This window comes from Bombus impatiens, unplaced genomic scaffold (assembly GCF_000188095.3).
Source record: "Bombus impatiens unplaced genomic scaffold, BIMP_2.2 scf_1275, whole genome shotgun sequence".
Lineage (NCBI taxonomy): Eukaryota > Metazoa > Arthropoda > Insecta > Hymenoptera > Apidae > Bombus > Bombus impatiens.
The window spans coordinates 650,414-663,450 of NT_177694.1; the positions used below are offsets into that span (position 1 = coordinate 650,414).

General features: G+C 50.2%; 1 protein-coding gene across 9 annotated transcripts in view; it reads right to left on the reverse strand.

Annotated features, from left to right (window-relative positions):
* Nucleotides 1–13,037, reverse strand: part of LOC100748428 (mitogen-activated protein kinase-binding protein 1) — an 85,814-nt gene that overhangs the window by 11,691 nt on the left and 61,086 nt on the right. For all 9 annotated transcript variants that reach the window (XM_033323874.1, XM_033323876.1, XM_033323873.1 and 6 more), the window contains 8 exons: nt 5,301–5,523; nt 3,770–3,985; nt 2,414–2,596; nt 2,012–2,172; nt 1,090–1,918; nt 812–1,022; nt 458–707; nt 2–363 (listed from right to left, as the gene is read on the reverse strand). In XM_033323874.1, the coding sequence (XP_033179765.1) occupies nt 2–363; nt 458–707; nt 812–1,022; nt 1,090–1,918; nt 2,012–2,172; nt 2,414–2,596; nt 3,770–3,985; nt 5,301–5,523 (2,435 nt within the window). The remainder of the gene's footprint in view (nt 1; nt 364–457; nt 708–811; nt 1,023–1,089; nt 1,919–2,011; nt 2,173–2,413; nt 2,597–3,769; nt 3,986–5,300; nt 5,524–13,037) is intronic.

Below are 13,037 nucleotides of genomic sequence, written 5' to 3' on the forward strand. Positions count from 1 at the left end.
CCGCCGCCGTCGGAATCGATAGCGCCACGAGGCGGAGGAAACGGTATAACTTCGTCGCTGTCGTACACGGACTTGACCGTTATACCGTCTCCTTGCTGAACCCTTTGCGCCCATCTGCCCTTCGGCAGGTCCACGCCGAGGGGTCTCACGTTCGAACCGAGGACAGCACCTTCGTCCGCGTTCGTCGTGTTTATCTGCTTCTTCGCCCAGAGGGGTAGCTGGCCCACGCTGAATCTGTAGTCCACGCCTACGTTCTGCGACGTTGGGTTCGCGTTCGGATCGAGGAATTCCGGCGGTGGCGAGCCGAAAGTTTCGTTGTCCAGCTGTATGTCGATCCCCGTGCCGTTCACTTGTGACGGCCTTCTGTAACATCGCATTTCCATCCATATCGTGCCATCGATCGCGTTTTTCCTTTCGTTCGAAACTATAAGAGGCAAACAACGTAAGGTTCTCTTACTTTCCAGCTCGCATCGCTTGCTGAGCGAGACGCGCCTGCATAGTGACGACCATGTCGCGTGGAACGCGCCACACGAATATACAACCGTCTCCGCTAGCGGACACGAGGTTGCGACAGTCGGGACTGAAGCGCAGCCCTGTCACCAACTCCGAGTGACCGAGCATAGTGGCCATGCATTCGCCGCTATAGTAATCGTACACGCACAACGTCTTATCCGTACACGAGGTAGCTACGTAGATTCCCGATGCGTCTGAAACGTCCAAGTTACGCGGTTTACCACCGTCTATCGATCGTTCCACCAGAGTAGCTCCGACCAAGCGTAAATATTTGCATTGCCGTTATACTTTGCCTCACCTAGAACCACTTTGATGAGCGATCCGTCTTCGCCGACAGACCCCTTGAACGTTTTACTGTGTTTACCCGTGGCTACGTTGTAAACCCTTATGTTCCTGTCCTGGCAGGCGGTCAAGACGTGTTTCTGTCCAGAATCGACCTCCATATCGTACAGAGTGGTCTTGCCCTGGGCGTTGTGACCCCTGGCGAATTGCGGCATTCCTCCCGGTGTCTGAAACGATCGAAATCTTCGACTACGCTCGCGAAACGACGCTACGAGGCAACGGTGACCGACTTACCGATTGCAGCTGCCTGAAGATAATACTCTTGTCGGCACCGCAGGAGACCATTTGTATCTGATTGCTCTGATTACTCTGATTGAAGAACCTAACGGCAGTGATGGACGAACTATGATCGTCGAGCGTTTGCAAAAAGTTGTATCCTTGATCGACGCTGAACACGTGAATCAGCCTATCCCTGGAGGCACTGGCGAGCAGCCTCGGTGGCTCCGCCGAGTATCGGGAGAACTTGGAATACTCCAGGCAGAGTACTTCGGCGTCGTGCGCCTCGATCAAGCACAGTTCCTCCAACGAGGAGAGATCGTGAATTCGAATATTGCCAGATCGATCACCGGACGCCAAATGTTTCCCGTCCGGGCTCACTCGAATCGACCTGACTCCGTTTCGTCCGTCGTACGATGCGTCGCTCTTTTCGCTCGACCCGGCAGCGGCCAGATCCAGATCTTTCAAGTAAGTCAGCTCCGGATCTATGTAGAGCACTTTGAGCAACTCGTTGCTATAGATGTTTCGCTTGTAGAGCGTGTCGTCCGGAGAGATGTCCTTCTCGAGGTTCCACACGCGGATGGTGTCGTCGCTGGAACAGGTGATGAAACTGCCAGCCGGCATACTGGTCATGGAATCCGATCCTGTGGGATACATCTCGACGCCCCAGATACACGCCGAGTGGTAGAGAAACGAATGGGACTTGCCGACCCGCCTGATGTCCCGCACGTCCCACACGTAGATGCTGTGGTCGTTGTAGACGCAGGTCAGCTTGTTGTTCCGTTCGTCGAACGCCAGCGCGATCGCGTCCGGATACCTCGCGTTCGTCGGATGCTGAGACATGTGACTGCAATTGACAGACGATAGGCTTGACGAAGGGACACACCGATGGATCGTCGTCGGATTAAATTTATCTAAGGGGACGTTTAGATTCTCGCACCTAATGGACAATCCCTGAGCGACGTCCACGCCTAGGTAATGCGTTCTCGGTAACGTGGTGATGAACTGAAGCGTGCTGGGACTGAAACACCTCACGATTCCCTCCGCGCAGCCGATGAAGATGTATTTGTCTCCAACGGCCATGCAATTGGCACTGCTCGTCTGAAAACAGCCGCTCCTTGAAACGAGCTACGGACAAGGTACATCGTGCGTTGCACGGTGCCGCGTATACGCTCGACGATTCCAAGAGACAAGTTGGCACCGCGTTTCCATGCAAATCGCGTTAAAACAAATTCCTCGACGAGAGCAGCGTGTCGTGACGAGCCTCGTCGGTTCATGGTCACGTAATATCCTTAAAAACACAGCATCCGGCAAAGCCATTACGAGCAAAGTCGTTACTTACACGAAGCTCCACCCATTTGTCCAACAGCCTCCTGTTATTAAATTCGCATAGAAGCCCCGTTTTGGTGATCGCGTACGTCGAATCCGCCATATCCCCTCGGCCGCAGGCTACGTCCACGAAATCGTTGTTTCTCTGTTCTCCCAATATGGCAGACCGACCCATCAAAGGCACAGGTTCTTTATACTGCGCAACAAAGTTCCCGCTATCACCACCTTCGCGTTACCGTTCTTCTACCTCACCACCTGCCTCCTCCTCCTCCGATCATCCTCTTTTCTTTCTTTTCTACTTCCCTTACGACTCGTCCGTGCAAAATTACTTTTCGATCGATCAGGGTACGGTAGAAAAGAGAGACCGCGTTCGTTTCGAACAAAGACGGCACGTTAACATCTGACTTACCTTGGCACTGCGCGAGTATTCGAGATACCAAAACTTGACGTGTCTGTTGCCGACGGTAACGAAGTAATTGCCGTTTTCCGCGAAGCAGACGGCCTTCACTTTGCTCGACACTTTGTTCGACGCCACTTTAACATTGTTCCTCCAGTCCCAGACGTTGACGATCATATCGTGTTGAGAGCCCACGGATACCACGTACTTGTTGCTCGGTGAAAATGCCTTGAGAAAAAAACCATCGTACGAACACGCGTGTAAAAACGTTCTCTAGTTTGTCGTCTCGATTACGATCGACCGAAGCAACAAAAGAAACGAGAGAACCCGAGCCTTGCACGTTTTCGACCAAAGATCATCGTACTCGGCGGATGTCGAGAGAGTGCAACGGCTAGCGATAACAAAAAAAAAAGAAAAGAAGGAAGAAGAGAAAAAAGGAAAGGATACCGTTGTCCATTCGCTGAGAATGCGATCTCGTATTCACGCACTTTGTCCGACGTCGACGCGTCTCGCGTGTATGTGGCGCGAATGCAACGTTCTTCGATGAGACGCGCGTCGCTCCTGCAACCGCTTGCTTGTTTCTCGTTAGCAGTCTATCGCGAAAATTGTCTCCAGCGAGACGGAATCGTCGTTGACCCGAGAATATTTCAATTATATTTATTCGAGGTCGAACGACCATGGAAATTATACTTTTACACGACGGCGTTTCATCCGCAGAGCGACGAAACGAAGAAAGAGATAGCGCGCGATCTTGATGATTACAACTCTATATATCTGCAACGACACGTAGTTGTGTTAGGGGCGACCGCACGGCCGCGGAAGCAGCTTGAAACGGAGTCTTTGGTAAGCGGGTGCCGAGATAAAAGCCGTGGATCTTAATTAACATGCGAGCGGTGACGTAACAGAGGTAAAGTCGTGAGTTCGTAAAGGCGCGTTCGACGCGGCGGCGACCCTTTCTTCGATCTGACTTACCTTGGCACTGCGCGAGTATTCGAGATACCAAAACTTGACGTGTCTGTTGCCGACGGTAACGAAGTAATTGCCGTTTTCCGCGAAGCAGACGGCCTTCACTTTGCTCGACACTTTGTTCGACGCCACTTTAACATTGTTCCTCCAGTCCCAGACGTTGACGATCATATCGTGTTGAGAGCCCACGGATACCACGTACTTGTTGCTCGGTGAAAATGCCTTGAGAAAAAAACCATCGTACGAACACGCGTGTAAAAACGTTCTCTAGTTTGTCGTCTCGATTACGATCGACCGAAGCAACAAAAGAAACGAGAGAACCCGAGCCTTGCACGTTTTCGACCAAAGATCATCGTACTCGGCGGATGTCGAGAGAGTGCAACGGCTAGCGATAACAAAAAAAAAAGAAAAGAAGGAAGAAGAGAAAAAAGGAAAGGATACCGTTGTCCATTCGCTGAGAATGCGATCTCGTATTCACGCACTTTGTCCGACGTCGACGCGTCTCGCGTGTATGTGGCGCGAATGCAACGTTCTTCGATGAGACGCGCGTCGCTCCTGCAACCGCTTGCTTGTTTCTCGTTAGCAGTCTATCGCGAAAATTGTCTCCAGCGAGACGGAATCGTCGTTGACCCGAGAATATTTCAATTATATTTATTCGAGGTCGAACGACCATGGAAATTATACTTTTACACGACGGCGTTTCATCCGCAGAGCGACGAAACGAAGAAAGAGATAGCGCGCGATCTTGATGATTACAACTCTATATATCTGCAACGACACGTAGTTGTGTTAGGGGCGACCGCACGGCCGCGGAAGCAGCTTGAAACGGAGTCTTTGGTAAGCGGGTGCCGAGATAAAAGCCGTGGATCTTAATTAACATGCGAGCGGTGACGTAACAGAGGTAAAGTCGTGAGTTCGTAAAGGCGCGTTCGACGCGGCGGCGACCCTTTCTTCGTGGCGAGCATTCATCGCGGTACTTTCGGTGTTCGTCGCAATAGGACTCGAAAAGCTGGTTTCTCTGCTTGCGGAAAGTAATTTCACGTGGAAACCGGCGGTTCGCGCCGAGGTAAACGCGAACAAAAGCGGCGCGACAAAGACCCTCGAAATTAAATTCCTCTCGGCGAAACAAAACGTACCCTCGAATTAAGCGCTTTATTTTCTTGGCGCGTGATGCAGATTCGAGTGACCGACAGGCAGCTTGCACTGCCAGACCCGACGTATCGATCAGAGAAACAAAAGTTTCCAACGATGTTCGGCGTAATTTCTGCCGTAGAATTGTCGAGGCAGGAAGAGAGAGAGTGAGAGAGAGAATCTGATTGACAATCGAATACGCGCTGGCGGATACCGTCAGTGATATCGCGAAGCTAATGCAGATATGGTTAATCAAACGATCTATTAAAAGGAAAAACGACTCGTCGATGCGTTCGCTGCATTCGCCACTCCGAAGCTTCTCCGGTTTCGTTTTCACGATTCGGGCGTAATCGATTGTGATCGATTTTTGCGAACAGGTTGCAGGTTTTCCCCGCTTGCTACTCACCACGCAGTTGATGCCGTACTTGTGCCCGGAAAATTCGGCGAACTGCACGGCATTGTACGGATCGGAGATGTCCCAAACTCGAACGTTCGGCATGTGGCCGCATTCTCCGGTGGCCAGGAACCTTCCATCGCCAGCGAGGGCCAAAGAAGTTACCGTTTTGCGACAAGCGTTCAACACGTGGGCCTGCGTGTTCTTTCGTGGGTTGAACAAAACGACGGTACAGCTGAAACACAAAGGAAGGATCGATCGTTGAATTTCGCTATCCTCCGCTCCATCGAAGATCGATTTCGAGTAGCGGTTCTTGTGCAAACAACGTAGAAAAAGAAGTTTCTTTTTTCAAAATCGTTCGCGATAAGATAAACCGCGATTGGACCACGGGCTTTCGTCACGGTTGCTCGAGCTCGATATACCAGACGCGAGCTGCGACACCGTTTTGTAACGGGTACTTTGTCGTTCCGACGAATCGGGTCGAGGAAACGAGAAGATGGAACAAATATTTGAACCTAGCTCGCGTTAGGCAACTTCCAGATCGGACGATCGAGTCGACCACCGGCACTGGTCGCTCCAATTCGTCGCTGTAAACACAGTGTCGGTCAAGTTGAAACGACTTGGGAGTCGTTCCGACCAGAAACAGTCCTATTTTTTCTTCTATTTTTGGCTATTCTTTCTCGTCGTTTTAACCGTAGTCGTCTAACGCTAATGCATCGTACTGTAAATGTTTATCGACGGGGTATTTTCACGAATGCCAGAGGCGATCGACTTCGACGGACCACGGAACGACATCCGAAGCTTCGAATCGTTATTCTCTGTAAGCGCAACTGCCTTGGCATTCGACAGAAATTCGACCGTTAGGTCCGTTGCTTCTACCTTTATGTCGATTCCGTGGTCGTAACGCGTCTCACGAAACGTTGCCTGAATCGTGACCGCGACATACATATGTATCTGCCATCGTAATTAGCGAAAAACAGACGAACAACCGAGCGATTCGCGCGAAACACGTTCATTACGAGCAGCGAAGGCAAGCTCCGTGACACGCGAAATTGGAGAATTGTCGGGTGAACGAACGATAACTTCGTCTTCGATCTGCCGCTGGCCGGCAGCCGGAGAAAGCGACGCGAACGATTACGAGCAAGAGGTTGTCGCAAATTCGCCGCAGCGATACGACGCCTGCGATTGCACCGAATTTTTGCCGCTTTGTCCGGGTCGTCGTTTCCTGCGAAATCGATACGATTCGATGACTCTCCGCGGACTCGATCGATGATTCGTAACGGGTTTACTCGCACGGGTTACACGGATGAATGTGCATATCGCGACAGTTAGTCACGCTCGCTTGCAAATGCTGCGGCACGTGTTACGCGTTTCTTGGTCCATTTGATAACGCGCTGCAGACGCATGGGCGCGGCAGTTTCGACTCAGTGACACTCAGTTTTGTCAGCTATTCTCATACGTTTGCAAGAATTCCATAAACGACTCTTCGAATATTGTTACTTAGTCCGAATATTATTCCTACTGTTTTATTCTAAACGCGTTAAACGGGAAATTATGCCGTTTACGAGAAGGTGCTACGCGATAAGAGAAGGACGAACGTCGAAAGTGCTATCGCCGATGTGAGAGAAAATAAGAGAAACATAGACTCTGTAAGACCTTCTGTCTGAAATTCTTGGTTGACGTGGAAGAAGAATTGATACTATCGCTTAAAGCGTTGCGTCACTCACATATGCGGGCAATAGCGTTTATGCGAACAAGTCAGGATGAAAAGGACGGAGGGTAGAATAAGGAGGGAAACCTGAAGAGACAGGTTCGTGTGTGAAAATTGACAAGGCTGAATTGTTATGAACGGATTAAACCTATTTAAGGCTTTTAAAAGAAAAATAGCCTCTCATCAGCCAGTGGCCTGGTTACCAGCGAACAGAATATATATTCTATCAAGATAGAAGCGTAATCATGGTCACGGACACGTTCATCGGCCGGTCAGATTTACGACCGAGAAACCTTGGAAAAAATTGCTGGCTTTTTTATCAGGTTGAACACGAGGTTGCCGTACGATCGACCCATAATCGAGACAAAGGAGTATAAGGAAGTAGTAAAGTCCGATTAAGGTACAAGGGCTGTCGAAATGGTCACGGCTACGCTTAATAAAATCTGGTATTCTAGAAGAAGCAGAGGCGACGCGTGCCAAGTGGTCTATAAATTAGATGTTGAAGTCGATAATTACGATCACACGGAGGTCTCTCACCCTGCTAACCGCGGCAACGTTAGAATACTTGCAGTACACACGGTTTCTAGCACGAGCGAACCTGCTGGTGTAACGTTTAGTCAAGTTGATATCGATTTACTGGACCAAAACTGGAAGCGAAGGAAATTTGAATGTACATCGTGCGATGGTCGATCGATCGGAGGATAAAAGAGATGGAAAGAGAAGAATTTAAAGCGAGTAAAAGGATACGAGTGCTCTTAAAGCAGCTGCGGTTGACGTTCCACTTCCGGATTCCAGAGGCCGGCGCCAAACGACCAGAGGCGAGACGAAAAACAACCCGGAAAGTGCGAACGACGAACCAAAAACGGATCGCGTGACCGCGGTCTCCGAAAGCGTCAACGAGCACCACTGGGCAAGTGTAAAGCTGCGAGGCACGCGGTCGTTCGCGGTAACACGAAACGCGACTCGTGCGACTCGTTGAATCTCGTTGTCCACCGAGGCGATTTATTTCGCCTACCAACCTAAACCGCAACGTGTCAATAAACTCGATGTCAACCGGCCGTTTCTTTTACGCGCTACCGTTTGTCCCGACATTACGTTAGCAAAGCACCGACGTAACGTAATCTCGCCGCAACTCTGCTCCGTCCGCTCTCTTTCGCCAAACCGACCGCACTGGAAAACTTCTTCGCTGACGTAGTGTTCGTTGTCGTCGTGGACGCGTGGCGATTGCACGTGGTGACGTTAGACGAAAAAGCTTGCCGAATAATTTCCCGACGGCGAGGCGACAAATTAGCAAAGCGCGCAGCACCAACGGTGAAAAGTCAAGTTGTCGCAGGTCGTTGCACCGCTGCTGACCTAAGCTACGATTACGCTGCTAAAAATATGTGCTACTTTCTCGTCGTCCGTCGTCTATAACTGTTTACAGTCTTGCAAAAAGTCACCGTCTATACCGGCGCGTTCTAGCGCCGATGTCTCTGTGCGCTCTCCATTGGTTAACGATCGTCGTTCTTGATCGCTCGACACCGACGGAAGGCGAGAGGGTTGGACCGGTCAAGTCGAGACGCGGCAGAAACGAACAGACTCTCGACGCCGTCGATCGGACTCGGTCTGGTTGACGAACGCGTTTAGACCGACGGCGACGCTCTATGGAACGAACACGAACGGTGTTTCTCGTCGAAATGGGTCCGGACAACTAGGTGGATCGTGATCGGATCGTTTGGCGAACCGATCTTCGGAAGATCTAACCGGGACGCGGTTATATCGCAATTACGTTTCGTGCTCTTTAGATACGCGAAGATCCTTTCTTTTTAATAACATCGTCGTTGGAACGACACGGTTTTATCCGCTGGACTCTCTGCTGCAACTGATCTTATGAAATTCTCTATTTTTCCGATTGTATCGAAAATGGGTTTCAGGCTGAAGCTATATATATATATACGGATTTTCGTAAAGCTTTCGATACTATCGGTCGTTCTGTTTTGATCGGCGAGTTGAAGTCTCTTGAAACGAACGGCGGTGTGTGCTCTCGTGGTTAACCAACTTTCTATCCGACAGAGAGCAAATATTCCGTTTTAGTAACACATTCTCAAGCGAGGTCAAGGTTACTTCTGGCGTTCCTCGAGGTTCTCACCTTCATCTTATGCTTCTTATACTTTTCATCGACGATACGTCTAATGCTTTATAAATTATCATACGAAAGAATACAGAAACTAATATTACAAAATCATATTTTCAAAGATTCAAATATAGAGAAATTATTAGAATATAACGTTCATTTGTATATGAAACATTTTACTAGCTGTAAGACGCGCGTCAGGTATACGCTAAATCATCCAAAGTAGCTGCTACGAAAAGGTTCTCCAGCGCAAAAGGTTAACTTATTTTCACGTTTATCGCTACTCGTCCATACGAGATATCTTCTCAGGACGAGAAGATCGGCGCCGAGAAGCAACTGCGCCAAGGATTCTCCGTCAGAGGAGAGAGAAGATCGCAGGATGGCAAGGTGGAAGCAAGGATAGATAGTTGCGCGGTTCTCTCCGGTCGATAATCGCGAGCAGTTTGCATCGCGGATCGACTAAGCGTGTCTCTTTCGCTCGAGCATACGGTTCGTTTCCGTTTGCGAACGGCGTTCGTCGAGCTAGCCGCCATGCACGTCCGCCGCGTTTCCGGTCGCTTCGCTTTCGGTTCGCCAAAACGAGTATACGGCTAGCCTCCGATTAAAACACTTTCCGCTCGCTGAGTTCGTTACCGTAACGAACGAACGTGATCTTCCAAATCGACGGCCGGATAAACGTCTGTCGGAATGGTCGAGCATTTTTCCTTGCAGAATTTTAGCGCAGAAGGAATTGGCTAACTACGAAGCTGGCTATTACGTGGTAGAATGCGGGGAAAATCGCGTGTGGCGATCGATACAGAGCGACTGTGAAACGACGAGCGTGGGACAGGAAGAAGGGCCATTTACGAGGAGGAAGCGGCTCGGCTCGGGCTTGACCCGTATCGTCTGGATGGTTTTCATCGAAATGAAAATCTCGCGACCGCTACGTTCCTCGTTGATCGTAGGTCGGTCGAATCGCCGCGTGGTCTACTTTAACGTTGCTGAAAGGTTGGCGTGGGAACGCGACTCCAGCTGTATTCGAGTCGCACTGGAATCGCGTCAGACGCGTCTGAAAGGAACACGTGGAAACCGTAGAGAAATCGTAGCTGGATGCTAGTTCTTCTTCCTCGTCGAACGCGAGAGAGAAACGAGCGGCGCGTAAAGCCGGGCTCGGGGCCGATACGAACTTCTCATTCGATTAACCTGAAAATCTACTTTTCCCGCGCAAACCGTCTACCTTCCTCGGACCTTCGTTTTCGAAGGCTGTTTCGAGAAGGAAATTCCAACGGTTGCGTCGCACTCTTTTTACTCGATTCCAGAGAAGAATCGTAGACGCGCGTTTCTAGAGCGCTCGACCGTTTCCAAATCAGAGGCGAATCGATCAAGAAGATTAGGGTCGAACGAGAAGGGGTGAGATCGCGACCAAATAAACTTCGGACGAGACTGTAAACGTGTCATGGACTCTTCTTGCGTCTCCTGTGCGCGCGAAATTTCCCTGACAACGATCCATCGCTGTATCTACGACCTACCAAAAAGCTGATACACGCTGGGCGATGTAGGATATCAACGATTGCCGCACCTCGACAGCTAAAGTCAGAAGATGCCTCAAATCGAAAGAAACGTAGCTGGATGTTCCAGCGATATCGCTTGCCTCGTAATCGAATGCCGTGCGTTTGCCCGTTGCAACTTTTTCTAACCACCTTCCTATCTGCTCCACCGTTATTTTTCTAGTTCATATGCCAGCAAAGCGACATCCGCCGCGAACGTTCGAGTCTTCTTCGAACAAGCTACTCCATCGGAAGGAAAAAAGTCTCGTCGCCTGTCGCGTGGTCGAGCGCTGCGAGTGCAGAAGCGTACCGTTAAGGCAACGTTACCGTCATGGCAAAAGCTTCGCACGAAAGTCTCGCGAGAGCCCGTGCGATGCACCAGGAAGCCTGTAACTGTAATTTCTAGCCACGGGTTGCGTGCGGAGAAACACGTAAGGTCGCTGGTATAAAGGTCACTAGGTCGATTATCGAGCATGGAAACCGGTCGACGGCGTTCTAATAAGTTAGCCGATGGAACTGGCTGATTTAAAACGACCGATCGCGACGTTCCTTTGCATCTCGATGACGGAACGACAGGTCACGATACGAGTCCCGTGACGAACCGAAACTCGTTTACGACGTCGGGATGGTAAATCCGATTCGGCGAGCGATTACGCTCTTTGCTTTACCGCTTTAGAGATTTTCGAAATCGACTCATCGAACGACTTACTTTCTTTATATTCTGGAACGGATTTACTTATTTATTTATTTATTTAATCGGCACAGGACTTTTTCGTATCGGATAACAGCGATCGTAGGAGACGATATGAAAAGGGGACGAGCACGAAACGTAATCGACGACTCAGTGCAGAGGTAGGAAACGCGGTACGATTTTAAGGACCGTGTTTCGCGTTTCGTACGCAACCGTATTCGTAGAAAGAAAGAAACTCTCGTTTTCTTGCTCGTGCCGTTCGAACGCGTAACACGTTTGCTCGCTAGCCGGAAAAGATTGTCCCACAGTGACTAATTCCGGCAGTGTGTCGTCGGAACACAAGACGGCAGCGCTCGGCTGCTCCGTCTAATTATTAATAAGGGACTTTCTTCGTTTCCAGCCTTTTCCAGGCATGCGAACCAACTTTCCTCACCTCGAAGATCTACTTACCTTGTACGCGATCGCGTCTCGAAATACCGGTGGCGCGCTATCTTTGCCTCGCCGATGTCGACGTTGGAAAACACAGTCCGGTCGAGTTTTCGTTTTCTAGGAACGGAACGGCTCTCGATGCTATCGAATTTGGAAAGTCCCGAGGCGATCACGATCGCGCGAGGAATATGGGTCTCGCGTTGTCTATAGCTGACGCTAAGCAAACCGCAGTTCGTGTCTTGCGTTCTCCGTAGGTGAAATTTACGAGAGGAGCAATTACTTTTCTTTGCGCACGATTTTCTCCGGCAATTAATGGACTAGCGCGTTTATTCCTCTATCGCCTCTGTCGATTAAACTCGCAGCGCATCTGGAACCTCGAAACTGGGAAACAGAGTAGATCGAGAAACCGGGAAAGCGGAACTTTCCTTCGTAACACGATACACGCAATGTCAAGCACTTTCTAACCTTGAAGTCGAGCTCTCGACGATGTCGTTGCCAGATACGCGATCCACCGCTCCAATACGTCCAACCGTCGTCTCTCGTCACCGACGAACAGACCTCGATACGTTCAAGGACGCGTGGCCGTTCCGTTCGATCGAACGCGAAAAATCGACAAGCGGTAAACGTCGTCAAATTTAAAAGGTTTCGCGTGATCGTTCGAGGCGGTTTGTTAAATCGCAAGCAACAGCGAGCCGAGCTACGATCGCCGGACAGTTGCTGGTCGTAATTGGTGTAACGCCATCGACTTTGTATCAACGTGTTCGTGAAAGTAGCGGCACGCTATCGGATAACGTATCGAGTAGCCGCTATTACGGTTGTCTTTAGCGCGTACAACCGGTATCATCGCGTAACCGATCTGGCGTTTCCTACGCGATTAAAACAGGACGCAAATCGATGGTTGGCGAGATACGTTAACGCGCTTTGATATCTCCAACGCTGGATTTATTACCAGAAGGAGAATTTGACGAGGAAGCGGCGAATTCTAACTGCTACTAACCGCGATGACATAACGAGATCGGCCGGAGCAGCGACTCGAACGGTAGCCAGATGCATCGAGGAAAATCGAGCGCGGTGCTGGCAAGTACTCGCATGCTAACAGCTACTTTCGACTCGGGGAAGCTTTGTTCACGCACGCGTAAACACGCGTATGCGCGAGGAATCTCGCCGAGCTCGTTACCATGCTCGTGCTCGTAATTACGCTACATTACGTGACCGAAGAATCATAATTCCGCTCGAGCTGGTAACATCGCGGCATCGATGCTAACGAACGTCTCGTATC